The following is a 26,703-nucleotide window of genomic DNA, read 5'->3' as shown; positions in this document are numbered from 1 at the left end:
GATCAACCTTGTAATCTCCTGGAACTCCGTTACCAATGATGTTAATACATCCCCAACACTGCAAGAAAAATAAGTGTTGGGTGGGGGACCTACTATGAATGAATTGACACTTTAAACTGCTGACGAAATCATGTATACCATTTTAAAAACAGATGAAAAAAGTGTTTAAAAACATACTTTTCATATTCTAAGAATTTGTATGAAATATGTGTTATGTAAGTGAACTGTATATATACATGCAGGCTGATATGGTTACGAGAGTGTACTTGTTTACATTAATGTTTCGAAGTTTGAGATACAAATTACAGATAATGGTCAAAATAATAAAATAAAATATACCTTCGTATTTGAAATTAATATCTGTATAAATCTTGCTGTTGTAGATATACGCATGGATAGTGGCAATAATCGGGCAGAAACGGAGCTTTATGTATACCACCTTTAGGCTCAGTAAATTACAAAAAAAATGTCTTCATGTATACATCAGCATACAAATACAAAGGTTTCAAAAATTGAAGTTTTGTTAAAAGAAGAAAAATGATTTACTGCATCTGCGGCTCATGATAGGTCGATCTCCAATAGTGTCCATATAAACACTGTCTCTACATAACCGCACTGTAATCTCAGGTCCCGGTGACCGTAAATTGATAGGGATTATCAATACAACCAATACTACCATCCCTATAACGGCAATTGCTCGATAATGGCAACTTGTCAAACACGAAACAGTTCCTGATAGTATATATCTGCAATTTAATGGTCATTAACTGAACTGGAATGTCATAATTTTTCATTAGTTTTAAAGAGGAGTGATTATTCTTGCAATATGTTTTAAGCCTACATTATACGGTTACATACTGGTGGAAATTCACAGGTTAATTTTGTTTTTTTTTTTTTTCTGTCTCAAAGCTTAGTCTCTTTCCGGTTTGCTTCGACATATTTTTGCATTTATTACTCTATGTGTATCTTGATGTTTTGTAATATCTCATGTACAGACATATATAATACTTATTTATAGTGCCACTGAACTACTTTTGTAACCAGACGTTTGTCAATCAAACGATTATGTCAATATGAAAACCAGGAAATGTAATACATTTTCGCGACGTTCATTAATCATTGTGGGATTAGTAATCAACTGAATTCAGTATTTATAAGAAACAAATATTGCCAGAAAAAAAACCCGAAATATTTGATAAGTTTTGCCAATGTACCTGATTAATAGTTTCAAAATTAAGTCAATTTTGTTGGCTATGAAATATTATGTACAATTGACTAGTGCATAACTTGTAAGACTAAAAAGTGAAAAAGACTTTGCATCTAACCGAATGCAGTTTTTACACCTGTGTTGAAATGAAAATGCGTTCAAAAAGTTTCTTCACATTCTGTCATATTATTTAAGCACTTAAGTCATTATTATTATTATGTCACAAACTTAGAAGAGTATGCAGCTGGTAAGGGGATCAAACCTGGGACCCCCTGGTTGAAAATCAGGAACTCTACCAGCTGAGCTAACTGGCACAAATAACTGAAATACTCTGACCAGATAATTAGGCACTCTACCAGCAGACTGATTATAGTGCAAAACTTGTAAATTTAATGAAAAAATCAATTTGATATCTTAACTAATATCACCTTGGTATGTTTACAAATTTCTTTAAATAGTTTTATAAGTGAAAAAAACAACACAACAAAAACAGTGGTCAAAATTAAAACAAGCCCGCAAGCCCTGCACTGGTAAAATGTCTTCTGGGCTTGCTCAAATTCTGAATTTTATATAGCAGGGCTTGTTAAAAAATCTGATGCCCAGCAATAGTATGACAAATTGGGCTTGTTCATCCAGTAGTCCTAATTTCGATGACTGCACGGCCCAAGTGTTTTTAATAAAAGAACGGCTGCCAGCCAAAATGGACTGTTCAAATGGTATTACGGCTGAATCAGATTTGGAATAATAAGTGCATTTTAAATAGAATAAGTAGTTGCTGGTCGTTTACTTTACTATAAGAGAGGGTTTAACTGAATCTCAGTAAGAACCCTGATGCCCCTTTAACATTAATATTTGTCTCACTCAGGACTTGTTATCAATTTCTACATGTTCTTAACATGTGTTTTTTATAGAATAAAGGAGGATGCCACCACCACCACCTCCACCACCCCCAGGTGCACCTCCCCCTCCTGCTGCAGGGCCACCCCCTGCCAAGTTTGGAGGAGGGGGGAAAAGTGGGGGTAAAGTTGAACGAGGCGCACTGCTTGGTCAGATACACAAGGGTGCCAAGTTGAAGAAAACTGTCACCAATGATAGAAGTGGACCAACATTGAGTATGTTTTTGTAAACATCAGAATTGTGATTTGGCTGCGGATTTCTGTGAATCTGATGGCTCCATTTGTTGTTACTATTGACATTCCACTGTAATTCAAATTGAATGCCAGGAATCGAGACACAAAAGTCTCCCTTTTAATTTTTGTTTGCAATCTTATTTTTTATCTCTAGCATAATCAAATATCAGTTTTCAGGGAATAACACCTTTTAAAATCCTTCAATCCTAAAAAATCAACACTTTAACTTCCAAAACTAGATGACCACCATGTGAAGCTCTCACATCTTCATGCCATCTTTTGATCATTAGGTAGCAAGCCATCAGGAGGGGGTGGTGGCGGGGGCCCAATGGGAATGCCAATGCCAGCCCCTGGCGGTAGGGGTGGCAAGTTCCAGACAGTTGCTAGCAGGCCAACCTCCAGTGGCCACGCCCCAATTCCTGCCTTTGGGAGAGGCTCGGCTGATGATTGTAAGTATATATGATTGAGATTAATTTGATTATGTTTTCAATAATCTAATACTTATCTCATTTTTAGCTTTTCAAAGAAAAGTCATTAAGTATTGATAGCCTTGGTGTTGTTGTTGTCAGCACTGTTAAGAATATTGCAACTTGGTGTTGTTGTTGTCAGCGCTGTTAAGAATATTGCATATCATATGGTGCCAGAGACAATAAGCATATGTGCAGCAAGGATCATAACTCGGGCTTCGTTGTTGTTGAGTAACTTTATGCCCCTTATTTGAATAAAACAACAGATGAGTGATGTGTTCACTCTGATGCACTCTTGGTCATAACTGCATTTATTTACCAGTAGATAGTTTTCATGTCTGTGTATGTACTTTAACTTCAATCCATATTTATTAACCTTGTCTGTATAATCAGCTACTATTGTGTATTATAGCTAATAGCCTAAGCAGTTTACATTCATGTACTGTACAGTTTCACAGAGCTATATATTTGTTCATTCTTTGTCCTCATTCTTCTACTAAAATAATGAGCTATGGTCAATTCTTTATTATCATAATTTTAGGCATTCTGGAATTTGTTTGGATGTTTTGATAAGTTAGACAGTTTCTCTGTGTCTTTAGCTGGTGCTTTTCTTCTACTTGTATATAATCATTGTATTTAACATAAGCTGTGCATATTACCAAAATATTATGACTCAGCGTAAGTTTGTCTTCAATTACAGTAAAATTCCTTTTTTTTTTTGGAAAACTTTTGTCAGATATTGGGCCATTTTTTCCGAACTTAAACGTTACAAATTGTTTATGTTAATGTCATCATTGTCATCATAAATATAAATTTTCAAATCTCTCCAACTGTTCAAATTTCATGTACATATTTTTGATATGCCGTACTTCTAACAAATGAAGAGACAACTGTTTCAACTGTTGTGGTTTCATTGAATATATGAGGGTATCATGAAATATTTCATTGTTAAAAGTTAACAACGGTGTCGTTAACAAGGTTGTTAACAATAAAAAAAATCTGAACAATAGGCCCATTAAGGATGCCACTAACAATATTGTTGACTTTTAACAAAGTTATTTGCTTAAGCTGCTTAGACAAAACAAAACTGATCTTTGTAAACTCACCTTTATACTCTACTTCTTCATCAAAATTTCTATAAATAGCAACAATGCCTATTGAAGAGCGACCTGTTTCGCCAAGTAAGTATCGTATGGAATGTAGAATGGCTTGATGAATGGTCCTTACCTAATTAAAATGTGGATTCATTTTAAAACATGGATTTACTTGTGTTTGCTAATTTAGAAATATTTGGACGTGTAGCACTAATATAATTTTATATAACATCAATAACACAGACTGAACAGGGCTGGTACCCATTAAACATGTTACATCATTTCCTAACTGTAGTCATATTCCTAAGTTGAGTATCTTAATTATGACATTTTATCTAAATTGTATCTGAAACTCTTTATCTTCATTAATTTTGCATACTTTTTATTATTTAAACCCTAATACCTTTGTTTTAATTTGACTACGAAAAATATAAGAAATCAACTTAAGTTGAGAAATGACGTAAGATGTTTTATGATTACCACCCCAGGGCTTTTATTTCACCTTTGAATATGGGTTTTTACTCATGAAATCCAAGAAATTCCTTTTGTTTGGACTCGTGTAAATTCAGGGCAGACTGTTCAAAGCAAATAATACCTACACTGAAATCGACTGTTGATCTGCAAATTTTGAGAAGAAAGTCATTTTGACAAATATTTTAGATAATGAAAACCCTGAGCTAACATTAAATGACCTTCGCTTTACAATGTCTGTGTTATAAAGCATTCCTAGTAACAGCTACCGATACATTGTTTTCAGGTAATGGGGGTACTAGTAATCATATAATCCCTCGTAAAAAGCCCGCACCTGGTCGACCGACCATTCCCGCACCTCCGAGACCTGATGGTACCAATAGATGTTGTTGTTGTCGTCATTATTGTTTAAAGTGCTCCCCATTTATCAGCTTGTTGGATAGTTTGAAATGTTTGATTAATTGAATTTTATTTGTTAGCCTGTTTTGTTTGCGATCAAACTTAAACAGCTTCATTTTGTGTTTGAAGGACTAGACACCAGATGGTCCCAAAATCGGCAAATACTGTATTTCTTCAAGTGGAGCCTAGAATCATCAAAATAAACTGGTTTGAGACCGATTATAAATCGTTTTACATAATTAAAAGAATGGTTAAAAACTTTCATCTGGTGTCTTGTCCCTCTAAGAAAATGAAAGACAGCCATGTAAGAGACAAGTCTGGTTTCAAAGTACACAATTGAAGCAATTAGATCTCTCCATGAGTTGATTATAAATTTGTGTATATGCTCTCATCTCTGTGAGACGGATTCTTATTTTATCATTTAGAAAGCATCTTACAAAAACAACTGCCAAATTTCCAATTAGTCATCAATTAGTTTATATGCATGCACAAATGCACAATGGCTTCATGAATAGCACAGGGCTTCAAGAATAGTGGAATTTATGCTAACACTAAGGATGTTTAAGAATTGTAGTTTCGGTATTTAACAGACATGACACCATGATTAGGTTCCCTGTCTGCATTTTGTTTTGTGTAAGTACAATACTAACAATCTGAAAGTTTTTTTTAGTGGTCTACATTATCTTGTGTATAGTACCCACAAACTGGGCCAGCCACTGTTTCATATCAACGGCTTCACCTGATTAAAATCAACAACAGCTGACTGCTGATTTACTGAAATTAATGTATTACATAACTTGAGAAAGAGTGCTAACGATTGTCATTATTTGACAAAAGATAATGTTGACCACTAAAAATGAGTTTTTCAGCTCAATAAATCAGTTCAGTTTTTTTTATTTTTCCCTGTGCATGTTAAAAGACAAAGTAGATCTTTCAAGTGGTTGAAGATGTTGCATGCATAGTTGAGTAGCTGAAATGCATCTTGTACAGTCATGCAATTTATAAAGAAAAATAAATTAATTTCCTGTATCAGGTTTTTTAGTTGCAGATAAAATATTGTCTCACAATTGCTTTGATTGGTTTAAAGTTAAAAGTTTAGCTTTTTTATACATAATTCAGAAGAAAATTCTTGAAATTTCAGTTTCACATTTTGCCTCAGGTTTTGCAAATCATAATTCTTCCTGCATAATGAGTTGTGTGTTTAATAAAGCTTAGCATTAAATTGCATGCTCCAATTAAAGGGACTGACTCATGTTTTGTAAAATTCACTTTTTGTGATGAAATTTTTAAGACTGGCGTATCATTAAGATTTTTTAAACTAAGATACCTAAGTCTGAGGAACCCGTCAACATACGATATATGCTCAAATACTGTAATGAAAGTCTACAATTTTAATAATTATTTGATTATATATATTAACTGTACAAATTTGACCAAAAAGTTCTTAGGTCAATTGTGTTAAAATGAAATGAATTACTTTTTTAACACCCAAATATGTAAATTTTGAATGTATTTATATAATTTCATTTTAAAAGTTATAATTTAAACAAAATAATGATCAGATTATCTTGAGTATTTAATACTATGACGGATGGGAATGGTAAACTTGCAGATGTTAATGAGGGCAGAAGGGTGATACCAAAAAAGGACAGAGTACATCACCCTTCCTTAACGCTTTATAGCTAAAACCCTACCACTGTACAGATAAACTTGTCAGTTTAAGATACCAAATTGAGTATAATGTTTATTGTCGATCCCGGTTGACCCATATATCGCTTGTATGGTTTGAAAGGGTATCGTTTGAATTTCTGATTGTAAATACTGAACAATAATAGCAGATAAGGATTATCTATTTTTATCCTGGTCTCGATTTCAATTTATATCAAATAAGATGTGAAATGATCTATTTAGCAATCATTCAAGGTAACAGAAAGCGAGTCTGTAACCTTTTTTTAGGATATTTTTTATATAGGGCTTTTTGACACATCAAGCCCTTTATACATCCATTATATAAAAAAATATGGGGTTCCCCAGGTATCAAAATTCACCAGTGCTCCAGCTTAAGTCCTCAAAAGCAGAGTTGGGCATCCTGTTGCTGCCCTATCCAGTGCCCTGCTGCCTTTTTTATACACCCTGCTGTGCCCTTTTGTTTAACAGAGTCAATTTTCAAAATATAATAAATATTCATAATTTTGACACTGAAGTAAATATAACAGCTGAGGTATTCATATCAAACTATTAGCATTGAAAGAAGATATAACACATATAAACTATGAATTGAACATTGGCCCTTGCATAAGTGCCCAATTAAGGCTCATTCACTGTGCATGAAAAGTGCCCTTTGTGACCTTGCACCCTGCCCTTTTCAAATCCTGGCTGGAGCTCTGATTTCACATATATTGACATAAGATACTGTAAAATGTTAGTTAGATTTATCAATCATATTTATTTTCAGTGGAAAAGTGAGGTACAATGTAGGCAGGGCTTTTTTTAACTCGCCTGTTTTTTGAAGACATGGCAGGTTAGAGAATGAAAACTAAAATAATAAAACTGCAAAAAACAGGTTCTATATTCACAAATGTCTTGAGTTTGAGACTTGATCGAGGCTCAAAAATTAAAATATTCATTTTTTTGTGAAATTCATATTTGAAGAGCAATAATGTTAAAAAAAATGGTTCATATGTTTTAAAATTCATATTTGAAAACGATAATGTTGAAAAAAATGGTTTATATTTTTTAAATATCTTATTTAACAATAATATACACATCTTTTGTCAAAAATAGTTATATCAAAGATTCTATGTTATAGTTAGATGACAGAAAGAAATATCTTAATGATTAAGAATGGGCATAGTGAGCGAGTTTTTACTGACTTAAAATACGACCTCATTGGCTGATCATTGTCAATGACTCTAGTGAGGGAGTGTGTATCAGATTAGTGGCAGTATATGGACCTTTAAAACATCTGTTAAAAATCATCAAACCTTAAGTTAACTAAATGATTGACTACGTATCTGCATTTTCATTCGGTGAAAATAAAAGTTGTATTCTAAGTCAGTTTTTAGAAAGAAGCTTTCTGAGTCAGAGGCCCAAACTTAGACTCTAGAAGTTAGTTAATACAGACCCTGCATTGAATGAATCTGAGACTCAATGAAATATCTGCTGAACAGGCGTTTATAATATTTTTGTACAATCCTTACAATTTTACTGGTGCATAATTTTGACGCGCAATTTATTTGGATATTATCCTAAGTACATGCAATTTCCTTAAAATAATTAAATGATTAAATTCAGTTCACCTTTTTGATCTTAATAATGATATAATTGCCACAATTGGTTGAAATAATTTTGGATTTGATCATGGAAGTTAATAAATTCACTCCAGTTTTTAACCTATTAAAGGTGTAGCTCAAAACGGTAAAAACGCTGTATAGAAATAGAACAAATTAAATTTGTCTTGCGCCAAGTATTTCATTTATGGTATATTATTACAAGTATAATGCGTATACATTATTAAGGTCATTAAATGCATTGATATTGTCAGAATTACATGTTTGATGACAATTGGTTATTGAGATATGAAGTGTTTTGACAGATAACGTATTGTCAATACTTCCTGGCTAATTGGTATGCTGTGAATAAGAGATGATTATGATAAAAATAAATTCAGACAGTCAAATATATATGTATAATAATTGCTCCTTTGAAAATGATTTTGCGTTAAATTTACTGATGTTTTTAAATTAAAATTTAAGTATAAAATTATAAAAATGTCAAATTTGGAGGTTTTATTTTAAAGCTGCACTCTCACAGATTGAACGTTTTGACAACTTTTTTATTTTTTGTCTCGGAACAAGCCAATTTATGCGAAAATGCATGGAAACCAGTCATTTTAGACTGGTGACAAAACTTGGATCGCAGATTTTTATACTTAAGTTCAAAAAGTGATGTTATATGCATTTTCCTTAAACCGTTAGTAATGGTTTAAGCCATAAAACATTAATTTTCGAACGGAAATATGAAAATCTACAATATGATTTTTTGTCAGCAAACTTGTATTATTGGTTTGCAGATATTTACACAAAAATTTGCTCTCTCAAAGATGGAAAAAAAACAGTTGTAAAAATGGTATATCTGTGAGGATGCAGCTTTAAGTTTGTGACCATTATTTTTTTTTTGTTGCTATGGATACTAGGGTTTTAGGGTGCTTCACTCGGCCCTTTTTTGGTAGCAGCCCTGTAGCTCTCGTGGAGACCACCATTATGCACATAACTATCTGCTGTTTTAGAAACAAATTCTGTTTAAAATCTTATTATATAAATATATAACGTAACATATATTTATAATCAGCATTATACGGCATATTCACATTTATAGTCATATGATAAAGTGCAATATAGAAAATACATAAGTGGCACTTAATATATATCTGGCAGATGAAAGCCAAAACTACTTGTTAACACATTTTTAAAACTTATTTAGTCAAGTTAACAATATCAGTTCTTCACAGCCAATAACAATGAGCCCTATGCCCCTATGCACACTGGTCTTTTCAAAGGTCCTCGCTTATGTATTTGTAAAATGCCCTTTTTGTATGATGAAATAAAGTGAGGCAAATCATTAGGAGTGTTAAAACTAAGATACCAAAGGCTCAGCAAATGTTGATATTTGCTCAAATATGTTGATATTCGCTCAAATATGTTGATATTCGCTCAGATATCATCTTTGAAGACCACAATTTTCATTAGTGTTAACACCACTTTTGGTCTGACTTAATTTCTTGTTGTGTGATGGGTTTATTGACATTTATAATAATCTTGTGATGTTTTAAGTGTATTGTGAAGAGTTCACCACTTTTGTTTAAGTCCTGGTGGCCTAGTAATTTATGTATATTTTTATCTATTTGTTTTCTTGATTCTACTGGTGGGGTTTGCATCCCCTAAAATGAAAATACTTTTTAGTACTATAATTGTATTTTTTTCTGCAATTTCAATATCATGAGTAAAATAATGATTATAAAAATAAGTGTTTTCAGATGCATGGCAGTAAAAACTAATTTTTGATCCAAAAACATGAACGAGTCCCTTTAAAACCTAAGCGAAACCTTAGTTAATGAAAATGATTACAATGTTAATGTCAAATTTTGAACTGGTTCACCGTTGAGTTTGAAGATTCTGAATGATCTTACAAAACATAAATGTTTATAAATTTGCTTGGCAAAGTAAATCATTTAAATTGCGATGTTTATCTTGTCAGACATACTTGAATTTCACTTTCAACTTAAAAACTGTTTAATTTCAGATCACTTATCATTGATAGGTTAAGGTTATCATTATATACAAAGCAGTGATATTGTATAATTGTTTGATATTAAAGTCAGATAGACGCAATATCACTATCAGTTTGAACCAACATTTCCGATCCAAGGCAAATGAGGGAATAAACCTTCCGGGTTTTCATGAAAGGAAATTTATTTTTAAAGTGTTTTTACCCACGCCTTAAATCTTCACTTGAAAACTTCAAATACAACTCTTCAGGATCTTAAAGTACTTTATATGCATTATGATGAAAGATATATAACTGAAAGAATTGGCGTAGATATGTTGTTTAGAAATCTAGACAGTCACACAGAACTTGCTCAAGAGTGCTTTTGAACCCAATTTAGTTTTTTTTCTCATTAATTTTTATGCCCCCCAAAGGTGGGCATATTAAAATCGCACTGTCCGGCCGGCCGTCCAACCGTGTGTCCGGCTAAATAACTCGTGTCAGGCTGTAACTTTCCCTTGTATGGACAGATTTGAAAATAACTTGCCACATGTGTTCCACATACCAAGACGACGTGTCCCGTGCAAGACCCGTGTCCCTACCCTTAAGGTCAAGGTCACACTTAGTGTTTATTCACAATGGAGTGCTGCATTTAAGGACATAGAGTATAGGTTGTCGTGTCTGGGCTGTAACTTTCCCTTGTATGGACAGATTTGAAAATAACTGGCCAAATGTGTTCCACATACCAAGACGACGTGTCGCTTGCAAGACCCGTCTCCCTACCTCTAAGGTCAAGGTCACACTTAGTGTTTATTCACAATGGAGTGCTGCATATAAGGACATAAAGTGCAGATTGTCGTGTCGGGGCTGTAACTTTCCCTTGGATGGATAGATTTTAAAATAACATGCCACATGTGTTCCACATACCAAGACGACAAGTCGCGTGCAAAATCTGTGTCCCTACCTCAAAGGTCAAGGTCACACTTAGGTGTTTATTCACAATATACAAGGACATAGAGTATAGTTTGTCGTGTCTGGGCTGTAACTTTCTCTTGTATGGACAGATTATAAAATAACTTGCCACATGTGCTTGACATACCAAGATGACGTGTTGCTTACAAGACCCATGTCCATACCTCTAAGGTGAAAGATACACTTAGTGTTTAATCACAATGGAATACTGACTATAAGGACATAACAGTGTAGGTTGTAAAGTATGGGTGGTATTTTTATGTTCAGAGGCAATTTAAAATAACTTGCGATATGTATTTGACAATGTCACATTCGGGGGCATTCGTCACATACTGTGACAGCTCTTGTTCATATACTATTAGAGTATATATCAGCACACAGTTTTAAGTTCTCAGCCTATACAACAATGCATTTTGATAGGATAAACATGTACACAAAAACAATAATGCTCACACACACTTACTTACAATACAATTGCACACCCAATCGGACGCATAAAAACAAACAAACACAAGCGTGGATGTATACATACAGGCACTCGTACACATGCATGTATACACACACGTTTGTATGATGGTTATACGATATATGTCCCCTATACTAGTCTATACAATCCAATTTAGTAAGTGTATTTTTTTTGAGGAAATTCTGAATGCCCAATTTGTGAGAGTGCAAATATAAAATGATATATGGTTGGTCCTAAATATTAGATACTTTGATTGTTTCTACATGTATATTATGAATGCTGGTTGATTTATTCTGTTTATCTTGCAGACAGCAGCTCATCCAAAAGTAAATATACGCTCCCAATATCGTCTCACAAAAATGTCTTATGTCTAAGTCCCTCTGCAATATCTGTGTTAGAGTCAGAGTCTCAAGATATCTGCAAGTATACTACTTCTTAAAAATGGGCAAAAACTTCCTTAATTTAACCCATGGAAGAAGTTTGTATAACTTCCATAATTTTTGAGATATTTTTCTTACTTTCAAAGTTTCGGCAGCTGATTATATCGACACCTCAAGTATTAAATTTAAAGTTACTGGTATGACCTCATTTTATAAATCCTGAAGAAAAAGGATTTTTATACGCCCATCTTACGATGGCCGTATTATGGGAACACCCATGGCGGGCGGGCGGGCGGCGGGCGGGCGGGCGGCTCCACAATGTTGTCCGCTCTCTAACTTGAACATTTCTCATCCAATTTCCACCAAACTTCATGAAAGTGTTTGTTGGTGAAATATCTAGGTCAAGTTCGATAACCAGCCAAATCGCTTTAGGCACTCCAGAGTTATGGCCCCCTGAATTTGTCAAAATTGGCCATTTTAGCTTTGTCCGCTCTCTAACTTGATCATTTCTTATCCAATTTCCACCAAACGTCATGAAAGTGTTTGTTGGTGAAATATCTCGGTCAAGTTCAATAACCAGCCAAATCGCTTTAGGCACTCCAGAGTTATGGCCCCCTGAATTTGTCAAAATTGTCCATTTTAGCTTTGTCCGCTCTCTAACTTGAACATTTCTCATCCAATTTCCACCAAACTTCATGAAAGTGTTTGTTGGTGAAATATCTAGGTCAAGTTCGATAACCAGCCTAATCGCTTTAGGCACTCCAGAGTTATGGCCCCCTGAATTTATCAAAATTGGCCATTTTAGCTTTGTCTACTCTCAAACTTGAACAGTTTTTATCCGAATTTCACCAAACTTGCTACTATAAATGTTTGTTGGTATATATTCTTGGCAAAGTTCTATAACCAGCCAGGCTCTTCTCTTGTTTTGAGTAGTTATCAATTCATAGCTGCAATTAAATTATCTGATATTTTACACAGTTGGACAATAGTGAAAATGTTTTTCCATGATTGAATATACTTTAACTTCCTCACTTCAATCTATTCAAAATTGATGTCAAGGAAATTCATATTTCAGTTTCGGATTCTCAGTGGACAGCGGGGGAAATGGGCCGTGCTTTTACCTTCCCCAGTGCCGAGTGTCTGCGATGGTTTTGTTTTCGCGTCGAAAATAGCGGGGAATGGGCCTAATCTAGGATGCCCCTGGGGTTCGGGGGCTTTTGGCAGGGATTTTACCAGTAGTTTGTCTCCGCAGGGCGGGGATTTGACCGGGGTTGGCTGAACCGAAAGTCAAAGTCCCCACTATTTCCCAGACCTGGGGGTGCGGTGGTTAAAATTGACTGGTGCATAAATGGCCACCTTTGGAAAAAGGTCAAAGTGGCTGCATTGTTAACTTAGTGACACACTTATTCAAAATCAATACAAACAGGTGTATAACAAACATAAATTTTGAGTGAAACCTTCATCAACTTAACTTAACAATTCATTGATCAATTTTTTTTATGACTGATAATAAGATTGTAGTCGTGTATTTAAAACCTAAAAACGCAAGAATTTTAAATGATTGGTGAGTGCTAAAAGATTCAGTGTGACCTACTGTTGTCGCCTTAGGTAGAAATACTGTGTTTTCTGCACCTTTCTTTCAAATTAAGCTCCGTATACTTTGTAAGAATCATTGTTTTCAACGCTTTTTCATCCTTTATGGTATATTAAAACAATTGTATTAACTGTGGTAAATCTTATTTGGGAGTAAGAGTGCATCTTTAAGACAGGTGGCCACTTAATCCAGGCATGAAATTTCTGCCGCTAAATGTTTTTTTAAACATGGATATATAATTTTTTAAACATGGATCTGTAATAAATCTTTTAAGTGACAAATGGCTGGCACTTCAATTATATTGTTGTTTCCTAATCATCTATTGCTGTTTATAATAATGTTCGACCTTGACATTTAAACACAAATGTAGTTAAAATAACTTTATGCCAGAACTATTCAAAGAATGCAATGGGTACATGTTCATAGATGTACATAAATTTATTCAACATCTCAATTGCAATGCAAAGTACATACAAATGTATAGCAAATAACACAACTTTAATTTAATTAAATAATTTAGGCAAAAACAAAAGTATTTCACTCAAAATCAGCACAATTGTCCATGAGTATCAGTACACACAGATCTACATCAACAAGATCACTTTTTAACAAAAGCCATCATTTTCAGTTGCTTCACTCCAGTGTGTAACAAAAGTGCATGAACAAATCTGGTGTCGATATTATCCGTTCTTCTGATTATTTTATACACTCGACATGTTTTTCAGTGTCTTAAAAAGTGCAAGTTGTCTGCATGTCATCCATGATGAAATTAAAAAATTATGTTTTTTTCCAATTTAGTCCCCACGATGTACATCTGTTATTTGTTAGATGTTGAAAAGTGACTGTCTGTAAAGTGACTTTCATAGATATTGAAAAGTGACTGTCTGTAAAGTGACTTTCATAGATATTAAAAAGTGAATGTGTGGAAAAGTGACATTCATAGATATTGAAAAGTGACTGTCTAGAAAAGTGACTTTCTTAGATATTGAAAAGTGCTGTCTAGAAAAGTGACTTTCTTTGAAATTGAAAAGTGACTGTCTTAAAAATTAAAAAGTTACTGTGTAGAATAGAGACTTTCTTAGATATTGATAAGTGACTGTCTAGAAAAGGGAATTGTCTAATGCATTGATAAGTGACTTTCTTAGTTATCGAAAAGTGGCTATCTACATTCTATAAAAAGGACTGTCTTAGGTATTGTAATCTGACGTTTTGAACAAAGCAGCTGAATGCCTTTAAACATCACTTACATTGACTGTACATCTATTTCAGCAACCCCTGTAAGCTAAGATAACTTTTTGAGAACACTCGTGATTTATAGGTTGCCAGTATGTACATGTACTTCAAGGTGAAAGGCTGTGATTAACAATACATTAAACGTAACAGCCAGTCCCACAGCTCCTGTAGGCTCAAAGAGCATTTTGCGAACAGAGTTCCTAAAAGTGACAACATCTCTTTAACAATATGTATAACAAAACATGTCTATTTCAGCAACACCTGCAGCTCCCCCAGGAATGGGTGGATTAGGTGGACTGTTTGCAGGCGGAGTTCCCAGACTGCCAAATAGAGGGGGCCGGACTGCCGGAGGAGCATCAAGGGGTAGGGCCATATTGCATGATATGGATATACTTTTATATAATAAATGATTTAACATGTTTCTTGTTGATATACTTTAACACAAAGTCTTTGATGTGATTGTACATTGAAGGTTTTTACAATCTCTTATTTTGAGACCTGAAACAAATGTCAAAAGCCTTTTCTATTGAAGAATAATAATAGATGGTAGTTTAACTTACATTCTGAAAATTAACATACATTTTGGATGCAAGAGTTCATTTTGATTGAGCCTTATTCTATCAGGCATTGTCCAGGATTCTTGTTGGCAATGAAGAACAATTTTGGCATCAATTACATTGTATTATACTGATAAAACTATATTTTGTTTTAATGTTATTAAAGTAATATGCTAATACATTTTATTTTTTATGTATTAAGTTGATTTATAATATTGTTTTCGCCAGTTGAGCTACCTTTTTGATCATTCTAAATATATTATGTAAAGAATGTATTCTTTTTTGTTTTCTTAAGAAATGAATAAGAATGAGTTCTGCTTCAACTTTTGTTATTAAAAAAATGGTGAAAATTCTTGAAAAACAACTTCCGTGAATCGTTGTATAGAATTGGTTTTTAAGTGCCAATTTTTTTTATAAAAGCCCCCAGAATTGACGACTTTAAAATGCCATAACTTTTTTTATTTATTAAGTAACTTAAAAAAAATCACATGTTATGTAAAAGGCCTAATGAGCTGCTTCCAATGGTATTCTATATTTAAATTTAAAGAAATGGTCTGGTTATTGCTTCTTACAAGCATATTTCGTGGGCTTACGGCCAGATGGTACTGAAGCCATCTAATTTTAATGTCACTTACTACGTTTTGGCATTTACCTCGTGATTTGTAATTATAGGAAATACCAAAACAATTCTAAATTATGTCAAATTATCTAAATTGACTGTTGTTTATTACAGCCCCCGGTTCAGCCCCTTTGAGACCCCCGGGTAGCAACACACAGCGAACAGTACCACAGAGCAATAGCAATCTATCAAACGGACTGTCAAATGGACCGACAAGGGGAGGGGCACCGCCCCCACCCCCGTTACAGAACAAACCCTCACATGCTCACAGTGAAACAGACTTGTCAAGGATTAGTGGTTCAGTTGCCAGCTCCATAGGAAGACTAAATACCAGTAGTGAAAATGTGAATTCGAATTCACGGACTCGTGTATCTGGTGCGTCAGGTGTTCCTAAACCACAGCCCCCTCCGCCCCCGAGTCGAGGTCCCCCGTCAGGACCCCCTTTTGGGGCTGCGTCAGTTACAAATGGTGCTCAGAGTTCGCACAGACCGCCACCTCCGAATGCACGCCCACCAAGCATATCAGGGCGTCCACTACCCCCACCACCATCACCGGGGATGAATAATCATGGAAACAGTGGGTCTTTCCCCCCACCCCCTCCACCTGTTAATAACAAACCTTCCTTACAACCTACACTTAGTAATAATAAAAGCGCTCCCCCACCCCCTCCTCCAAATACAAATAAACCTCCAGCCTCTCCCACCCCACCAGCTCTTCCAGGGCATTTTGGCCGTTCAGCACCAGTAAATCACCCCCCTCCCCCACCCATGACTCGACCGCCTTCGATTAAAAAACAACAGAATGCCCCCCCACCCCCTCCTCCTACTGCTCCCCCGGCTGGCAGACCGGGTCCCCCACCCCCACCAAACAGAACAACACCAGTAAACAATGGAGGAACCATCGGGCGGTCAGGAAGAAGTGGTCCTCCACCTCCACCTATGCGAGCAACACAGGGATGGCACCCCCACCCCCAGAGAGAAGGGGCTCGTCCCATTACAGTGGAGGCAACGATGGTAAGTGTCGATTGTTGGAAATACCTGTTGTTTTTTAGAGTTATATTTTTAGGTTGTTCTTGTTATTAGTTTAAGGGACCTTTGGCATAGCAACATATAAATATTGTTATATAGCTGCTCTTAAAATAATATTTACCAGTGTTAAGGATGGCTATGATTTTAAATATCTTGACAGTTGAGAATGAAATTATAAAATAAGTAGTTCCAGTAATCAAAAGTAAACCATGGAACATCTTAAGGCCAATAAGGCCAAAAAAAAAAATGTTTGTTTAGGGTAACCTTCCCAAAATTTCTAGGTAGGGTAGGTAGGGATTTTTTTTTTTTTTTTCAAAATCTGTCGTAAGTTCAGTGTTTTCTTGCACATGGCAGTCTTTCCCACATTACTGTCATTGCCTGACTTTGTTTTATCATATAAACAATAATTCTGATTAAAATCTGCATTTATCTGCCCTTCGTAACTCTCTATTAGCTAATGAATATTTTTTTGCTCAGAAAAGGAAAAAAATAGTTAGAGTCGGCGCATTTTTATAGGTAGGGTCGTGTTACCCGAAAAGGCATATTTTTTATTAGGCCAAAGACATAAAAAAAACTTATGCTTGACTTAAAAAATGTCAACACGTCCTGCTTTATACAAAAATAAGATTTTTAACCAGGCAGCATATTTGACTGGCAAGGAATTAACAAGATGCTGGCTGTCATTCAACCTATCAATTAATCAGTACAGGTATTGTTACATTATTAATGATTAATTTATAAACACATATCTGGCCTTCCATTAAGAATTTGAAACTGGAAGTATGAATTTCCTGTCCATCAAATTTGGAAGTTTTTCACTGAAATGTGGAAGTTTATTAAGTCTCCTGAAAACAATATCTTTTTCCACTATTTTTCAACTAGTACGTTAAAAATCAAGAAATTTGCAACTTTAATTTGCCAAATTCATAGTCTTATATTATAATAATTCATCTTTCTTAAAGACTGATTGAAACTGTGACCTTAAAAGTAATATTGACACCAGGTTTCGATATTTTGAACTTCCAAGTTTTCAACTTTGGAAGTTTACTTAAAATTTATGGAAGTTTTTGTACTTCAAAGGAATTAATTTTGAAAGTTTTAACCCATTTCAAAGGAGTAATATACTTCCAAACTTTCTTTAATGGAAGCTCTGACACATTTATAACAAACATTATGATTTTGGAAAACTTTAATCTCTAAAAATGTTTGCGTAGTAGAAGTGTTTGGAATCGGTCAAGTTTGACTATCGATATTCAGTTCCACTCAAGTAACTGATTATTGATAGTACAATCGGTTTTTGACAATACCTTAATTGTAGTTTTATTCTTGTTCCCTATTGGTAACGATAACAACTGATTACTTCCAAATTATTAACTGAACTCAAAGTAGAAAATTGGCGGAAACTTACCAAACACAAAATAAGGATTCAAGAAAAAAAATGACTCGCCGGTCATTTACAATCACGATTATGACTAAGTACAATCGATTGTCCCCAATTTCAGACCCATCCAATCAATTTTCGATAATTATCGATCATCAGAACATCACTAAATTGTAGCCATACATTAATTTGTCTTTTTTGATTTCAGACTTTGAGAACCGGTTCCATTTTCATGCTCTACATGACTTTCCTCCGCCAGAACCAATGGGAAGGACCAACAAAACCTATCCAAGTAAAACAGCCCGAAAGGCACCACCAGGTGAATACTGATTGTTCATAGAAATTGCTACGTTTGTGTGGATTAGGGAAAATTAGGGTGTTCTGGTCCGTAAATTGATGCTAAGAATATTTGTGAAAGGTCTCAACATCATGGTCCCCCCCCCCCCCCCAAAAAGCTTAGAATTGTGAATACGAGTGTGAGAGGCCGATAATACATCATTTATCTTTTTGAAAAAGTGCATAATTGTTTCCCAGTTTATAGTTTGTATATTGAGCATGTGAAAGTCATGTGATTAATACAGATACATATACTAGTGTTATTTAAATTTACTTGGAAAACAAACCCAGTGAATTTTGAAATGGTTAAAAACTGCAACAGATACATGTGTCATAAGCAATGTGATTCATCAGTAATTAAGATTCAGTGCGTTGTACACAATGATATTAATTTTATGTCGACAGTTTTTTTCTGGTTATTGTATCATTTAGTGTCTAGTCACTTAAAAAAAAAAAAATGCATTTTACTTTAAAAAATATTAGTCTTAAAGATTATCTACAAACATGTGATAGGTAATAAAAATGAAAACATTTAGGCAAAACCATGCCTTCACACTAAATACTGAGGGGTTTGATTTAAGTAAGCGGAATTAGTCTTTTGAATGAACAAGCCTGAAATTCAAGTACTACTGCTTGGCATAACATTTTTGAACAATCTGTGCCGTATTAAACCCAGAATTTCAGCAAGCCCAGAAAGCATTTGACCAGTGCAGGGCTTGCGGGCTTGTGCTAATTTGACCACTGTATGATGATAATAATCAAAATATATGTTTCTGTTTTTCAGAGCGGAGAGCCCCGCCCCCTCCCCCGCCTGGTGGCATGCATTGAGTGACCTTTGATCTAGATGACCTTAACCTTTGTATTAAGTGACCTTTACACACTGACCTCTCTCCTCATATCATGTACCTGGCATCGAGGTTTATTGGCGTTAATATTAAGAGTTTTAAGAAAGGGTCTTGTATTTTGATGGAATACATGTCGGATACCAGGGAAGTAAATATTAAGTACCTACATTTATGCAGGGAATGTGCATGTTTTTGATCAATGATGTGAATGGGTGATGATTTTTACGGCAATTGATAATGATGGGCTTTTCGTGGTTCCCGAAAAAGTGATGCATTAAATAATTGTGGAGATTAAGGCTGAAATCGGCATGTGTCGATTGAGATTGGAATTTAAACAGTTTATTGTTGAATGGCTGACATTACTAAGTGGTGACGGAAAGAGTGATATCTGCATACAGTTACAGACAAGGTGACCTTGCGACTGGATTAGATTGTTAACATTAAAATGCATCAGTCAGTTTATGAAACACTGGCAACATGTCAAGAAAACTTGAAAAAAAGAAGAAAGATGTATTTTCTACAGCAAGTGTTGAGTGTCTGTCTTGCAAATTGTTTCATTGGAACATGGACAACATTTTTGGTCATATAATTGTAAAGGGTTTAATCGTAATGGAAAAACGACCCTTGAGGTTATGTTAAGAACAAATGCACAATTTTGTGTAAGTTTTGTCTGGAAGTCTTGTCTAGGGGGCAGGATTTGTAGTACCCGTATAAAAATACATATATTTCAGTAATTCAGCAGTCAGCCATTGTTGATTTTAATCAGGTGAAGCAACAAGCAGTGTGAGCTGGATACAGTGGCTGGCCCAGTTAGTTGGAAGTTTACACAAAATAATGTAGATCACTGGCAAAAAAACTTGAAGATTGTTAGTATGAACTTAAACAAAAAGTGGTTATGAAACATTGATGCATCAAACCATTTTTTTCGTAAATACATTATATTAACTTTCTTTAACGGATTACTTAAAATCGCAACTTCTCTAATTATAAGGCATTTTTAGTAGATCTGATCATTTGACTGTTGGCAATCAGTAGTTTTTTTTTTAAATGTATCAGTATTTTTTTGTTAGTTTAATTGTAATCTAGTTAAAACGTACAAGATTTTTTTTTTCTGTTTGAATAACTCTTACGTGTCTTTAAATATGTATCCAGACAACTTATGAATTGTTTATATTTTTATTCTGATTTTTTTTGGTTTTCTGAATTATATTAGTTTTAATAAATGGCTCATGCGTTATAGAAAATGAGCTTCGAGTTTTAGGGAAATCATTATTCAAGGATTTTGTTAATTATACTGTATTTGATGTAAAATATTGACCATGCTATGTACATGTACATTTTATACTATTGAGATGAAATATTAAGTTAAGGTCTATAACATGACAATGATAATGTATAGTAATGTTTAATCATACGTGTTGATATATATACCATTGCTCTAAGACTTCTATATTTTACCCTGTACTAAAGTGATATTTTCTCTACTGTTTGTGTGAAGCATGAAGCTTGTGTGTCGCTTATTTTCATGAAACAAGCATGTTTGTGCTAGACTTTATTCGATAGACTTTTTGTATTACTATCAATAATGATTCATTGTAAAAAAAGATGAATTGATTATTATCTTACCATTTTAAGATTGTCTTTCTTGATGGGCGAGCGCACAAGTTGGCTTAGGTTCTTTTGTTGAAATAAGCTTACACTAGCATCTGTGAGCTTTAATAATATGATATGCATATTCCTAAAAATTAAATTCTCTATTGAAATTTTGGATTGAAAAAGCATTTTATTTTTTCAAAACCTCAAAATGAAATATCTATGGCTAAAACCTTAGTAGTATTTTTATCTAAATAAGAATCACTGCTATCTTCACAATTTCTGCATAGTCTTGCAGTTTTATATATTTGGTCTTATAATCTTTTATAATAATAATTGATATAATCTGTCCTGTGTACCAGTATGTGTCAATAATGTACTGATACTATTTGACATACCCTTGGTTAACATTGTCTAGTATAACATGTTTATAGACACTGCCATTAAATACATATATGGGACGGGTCTATTTACTCTGTAATGAGATGGCTGTGGTTTAAGTACTGGTACTTGCGTTAAGTGAAATATGTACATGTATGTGATTAATAAAGACGGAATTATTATATCAATGATACCGAATCGGAGAATTTCAATGTCTCAATGTTTTATCTTTACATTCCGAATTTCTGTTGTTTACTATTATTCTAAGCAACAATGTCAAGTTGGGGAATGTTTCTTCGAATAAATGTTGTAAAACAGTTACGAGAGGTGTAATGATGACACATTATTTTTTTTGGGGTCAACTACTGCATTAGTAAATATCAGTTAGTTATATAACTATGTACATGCCTTTTATTATAATCAAATGTTTTAAGAATATAAAGGGTTAGGTGTTCATTCAACGACTTACCAAATAATCATTTACGAAGGAAACTCATTTAACATTATTATGCAAATGTATGCATTTTATATATCATTTTATCTTCCAAAACTTTTTTTACTTCTATATATTATATGACCATAGCCTTGGTGTTGTTTTTGTTTGCATGCAGATGCAAAAAAATTAAATCTGCACTCTCACAGACATACCATTTTTACAACTTTTTTGTCTTGGAAAGAGCAATTTTTTGCGTAAATATCTGCAAACCAATGATACCAGATTGTTGGCAAAAAATCAGATTGTAGATTTTCATATTTCCGCTTGAAAATTAATGTTTTATGGCATAAACCGTTTAAGAAAAACGCATAAAACATCATTTTTTTAACTTAAATATAAAAATCTGCGATCTGATTTTTTGTCAGCAATCTTGTTTACCTATTGGCTCGTTCCAAGACAAAAAATAAAAAAGTTGTCAAAACGTTCAATCTGTGAGAGTGCAGCTTGAATACAGTTGGCCATTATAACAAAGAAAAACACTGAAGATATTCACACGAAACTTGTTACACATGTTGCCAATGACAATATGCTCTTGTGTAGCAATGACGTGGAACTCTGGGCAGGTATTCATGAAACATCGTCAATTCTTATCTTAAGTTGCTTTCCTAAGATTTTGTACTGATATTGAAAGAAATGTACCAGTGACAGGTAGGGCTATTCCATTTATTCCATTAAAACATATAACCCATGGGGGGCGGGCACTTTTGAAATATACCTCTACAGAAGGTAAATTAACCCTTTCTGGGTCAAAATTAGCAAAAAAAGACACCCACTTATATACTATTTAAATAATTGCGTTTCCCCCATGGGTTTTATGCTTTACTGGAATAGCCCTAACATGAAAGTGTGTTTATTAACTATATACAAATAGAGAATTTTAGATAGTATAAAGTTATTATATCATATATGACAAGTGCGATATTTAACTTGGGAAAATGACTTTTAAATTAGGAAATGACGTAGGATGTTTTATAAATACGGGCCCTTAAACGTTAAAATTCTGAAATAATTCCCCTTATTGATGAAAATTCACTGGACAAGCGTGGGTATCCCTTTTCGGTGCTCTTGGATACTATTATGTGAATGGCTTCAAATTCATTTTACATCTTATTCTCTTGCCATCGTAAGTGATATTAACATTTAAATTGGCTTAATAAATTAGCAATTTACCATATGGTACACAGTATCTGTAATAGAATTTTTCTTAAGTATTCTCATCATAAAGCTCTACTTTTTTCATTTTCATGTTTAGTACTTTCGAAATCATGTTTCGTACATAAAATAAACGTTTTGAAGTACATGTATTTTTTTATAAAAATCATTTATTCAAAACCAACTTAATGTTCTCAACTTCAAAGTCAAGAGATCAGCTTATAAAAAAATTGAAAAAAAAACAATGTCTCCTGTTTCATGCGTTTGAAAAGCTGAAAGATCTTGTACTGCATTTTGAAACACAGAAGAAATATGTAATACAGTACAGCATGTAATTTTGTTAATTAAAAGTTGTTTATTTTTTATTTTGCTGTGCTAATTATGATACTGATACTAGTTAAGCTGCTTTGATATCTAAATTTAAAATTGATAAATTGAGTGATTTTATCTCCCTTTTCTCATGCTTTTGGGAATGTTACAATGAAATGACCTGTATATAACTTGATTAGCTGTGTGCTTAAAGAGTGTTGCTTTCAGCTGGTTTCTGAAGAGCTTTATTTTTTCATCCTTGCTGTTTTCCATTTTCCCTGTCCGTTTAAAATATTTTGCTCATTTTGTAAGAAAAAGTATTGTTATAGCTTTGGGGTTGGCGTAGGTGGTGTTTGTGTTGGCGTTCCTGGGCACAAACGATAATAATGGCAATTACTCAAGACATTGAAATGGAACTAAGAATGCTTGTTGCCAGAGATAATACACACATCTTTAGCAAGGCCCAGTGTGTGTATACCACGTGATAAATTGTGTCATAAATGCTATGTCAGAAGGCAATATTTTGATTTGAAAAAAAGACTTTAAACAAAGATAACCCAAATGTCACTATTTCTTCACCATTTTAAATAAATCATAGCGCAGTCTACGCCGCTTACGGAGCACCACTTTCGGACCTTTACCAGAATTTGAATGCGAGTTTAGTTTCATAAAACAGTTTGAAAAACCTTTTCACGGAGCACTGTCAAAACATTATTTTGGAAACAGGTTTGTCGAAGTGTTTGATGTTAATAATGACCTCGTCAAATTTCGGAAATAAAACAAATGCGGTGCTTTTTAAGCGGCATAGACTTCCCTTTGTTTCATTTAAAATGGTGTTGTAAATGAAAAGTTATCTTTGATTTAAGTCTTCATTGTAAGCAATTTTTTGCCTTCCGACGTAGCATATATGACATAATTCTTTTACGTGGTATACACACACTGAGGCCCATATCTCTGGCTTAAAACTGCACACTCACAGATTGACCGTTTTGACAACTTTTTTTTATTTTTTGTCTTGGAACTAGCCATTTTTTGCGTAAATGTCTGACCACCAGTGATATAAGACTGCTCACAAAAAATCAAATCACAGGATTTCATATTTACTTTTGAAAATTGATGTTTTAAATATGAACACTGTGAACTGATTTTTTGTCAGCATTGTTATATCACTGGTTTCCAGACATTCAGGGAAAAATCGGCTCAATTTCAAAGACAAATAATAAAAAAATGGTCAAAACAGTCAATCTGTGAGAGTGCAGCTTTAATAATTGTCCTGTTGTTTAACTGGAAAAAGAGACAGACGAACATGGGTGTTTGCTGTTGTACTTCCTACATATATAGACAAATGCCGCATCTTTAATATTTTTCTTCCTGTTTACACTTGATTGTTCATGCTTACTGGTAATTGAAATTATAAATTATCATCTTAGTGCAAGAACTCAATATCTGCTTCTATTTTTATATGCAGTTATTGAGTTAATGCACTAAGGTGACGATATATACATTATATATGTAATAAAGTGATGCGATTCTAAAATGTAGGTTTATTGTAAGAAACAGACTTAAAAAACAAGCAGTCAATTGGTACACTGTATTTTTGAATTATAATTTGGTTTTTAATCTGGGTAATTTAATGATATTTTATTGCATATAATGAAGGGTATAAACGCATCAAATGTTGTCTTGATATAATAAATGCTTGCTTAAAGATTTGGCTTGTTAGGTTTGATGCAATTTACCTTTACAGATCTGATAAAAATAATGGAGGGGTACAAGTAATAAGTGGTCATAGAAAATGAAAAACCAGATCAAACCATTTCTTTCGACCCTCGAAATATAACCAGGAAACAGTATACTTGAAAATGTGAAATTCAATTGTTCATCTATTTTTATGCGTACTCATATTAATTTCGCGAATTGTATTTTTTACATGTACCTGTAAATTGCTGCATATTGACTCCCATTCCATTTTGTTTTAAAGTTTATTTTGTGCATTGTTGCCGCGAGTGATATGTACATACTATTAGTACTGGTGTTGATACATGTATATATACGCTTTTGCCAGCCTTTGATATTTATTACGTGGACGCGAACATGAACAGGTTTTTAATGCTTCCATTTTTCATTTATGTTATAATTTGTTGAGTGAATGCCGAAAGGTACTAACCAACATTAAAGCTGCACTGTCACAGATTGACCTTTTTTCACAACTTATTAATTTTTTTGTCTTGGATTAAACCAATTTTTGCGTAAATGTCTGGAAACCATTTATATAGGACCGCTGACAAAAGATCAGATTGCAGTTTTCATATTTACGTTTGTAAATTTATGTTTTATTGCTTAAAGCATTGCTAATGCTTTAGGAAAAATTAGTTTTTCAACATGAAACATTATTTTTTGAATGTATATATAAAAACTGTGATATGATCTTTAAATATGTCAGCAGTCCTATATCATTTGTGTCCAGACATAAACACAAAAAATGGCTAATTTCAAGACAAAAAAAAAGTTTTCAAAATGGTCAATCTGTGAGAGTGCAGCTTTAAAATGTGAAGTTTTTGCTTTCTTCTGGCTTAAGCCCACGAAATTATGATATCTTGTTAATCTATAGTAATATCAATCTTTGTCAGTGAATGCTCTCTGTGATTGTGAATAAGTTACATATAAGTTAGTTCATTTTGAAAAAACAACAACAACATTCTGATTATTCACTACAGTGATATTTCGCTATTAGACATAATTTTACAGGAACTATTGTAGGATAAATCATTCATTAAGATTCACTGTTTTATTTTTTTTAAGATTATTTTTAGCAAAACAGTTATTACAGTACAATATTTTGATGGATTGAGATTACAACTACCAAAATATTACCATCAATCAATAATCACTACTCTATCATTATTATTAATAGTCATTCCAATATTAATATTCAGTTTTAACATGTATATAAAATATAATCAACCTTTTCTTCCAGCCATTAAGTGATACTTTCATGTATTGCTTGAAAAGTTTGCATGTTCAAATCTTTTGAGAAACCTACCATGCATTATTACGTAAAACAAACTTTTATATGAATCATTTAAATATTTCTGTTCCTAATAACCATGTCATGTTTTATTCGCGCTGTGTCCGTGAGCGTATTGTCTATCATGTATTAGTCTTTGTTTACCCAGCCTCTGTTATAATAGTGGACATACTTGTTTATGTATTAATTACAATTGATGATTAAATTGTAAATAAAAATAATTTTATCTCATGACTAGTTTTAGCCTTCCTTATTCTTCGAGCCCCCTGGTGTAGAGTGTGACATTGCTGTCACAATGGT

General features: G+C 33.7%; 1 protein-coding gene across 2 annotated transcripts; it reads left to right on the top strand.

The window, feature by feature from the left end:
- Positions 1-694: 694 nt before the first annotated feature.
- Positions 695-26,637, top strand: LOC128229883 (WAS/WASL-interacting protein family member 1-like). 2 transcript variants are annotated; one of them, XM_052941779.1, is made up of 8 exons: positions 695-874; positions 2,119-2,319; positions 2,628-2,786; positions 3,950-3,985; positions 14,934-15,041; positions 15,969-16,867; positions 18,472-18,582; positions 19,384-26,637. In XM_052941779.1, exons 2-8 carry the CDS (start codon positions 2,130-2,132, stop codon positions 19,429-19,431), a joined length of 1,551 nt encoding a protein of 516 aa, XP_052797739.1. In that variant the 5' UTR covers positions 695-874; positions 2,119-2,129; the 3' UTR covers positions 19,432-26,637. The 2 variants fall into 2 exon arrangements, with proteins under 2 accessions (XP_052797739.1, XP_052797748.1); XM_052941788.1 differs by lacking the exon at positions 3,950-3,985.
- Positions 26,638-26,703: the final 66 nt, after the last annotated feature.

The sequence above is a fragment of the Mya arenaria genome, chromosome 1, assembly GCF_026914265.1.
Source record: "Mya arenaria isolate MELC-2E11 chromosome 1, ASM2691426v1".
In the NCBI taxonomy this organism is placed as follows: domain Eukaryota; kingdom Metazoa; phylum Mollusca; class Bivalvia; order Myida; family Myidae; genus Mya; species Mya arenaria.
Note: the sequence above shows the minus strand (reverse complement) of the source record. Positions and strands in the feature narration are given on the sequence as shown.

What these genes read in the sequence shown, in the direction of transcription:
- LOC128229883 (XM_052941779.1), top strand. Translation starts at nt 2,130, where the DNA reads ATGCCACCACCACCACCTCCACCACCCCCAGGTGCACCTCCCCCTCCT. An exon ending in TAGAAGTGGACCAACATTGA is followed by an intron (nt 2,320 to 2,627) that starts GTATGTTTTTGT and finishes TTTGATCATTAG; the next exon opens with GTAGCAAGCCATCAGGAGGG. An exon ending in TTACAGTGGAGGCAACGATG is followed by an intron (nt 16,868 to 18,471) that starts GTAAGTGTCGAT and finishes TTTTGATTTCAG; the next exon opens with ACTTTGAGAACCGGTTCCAT.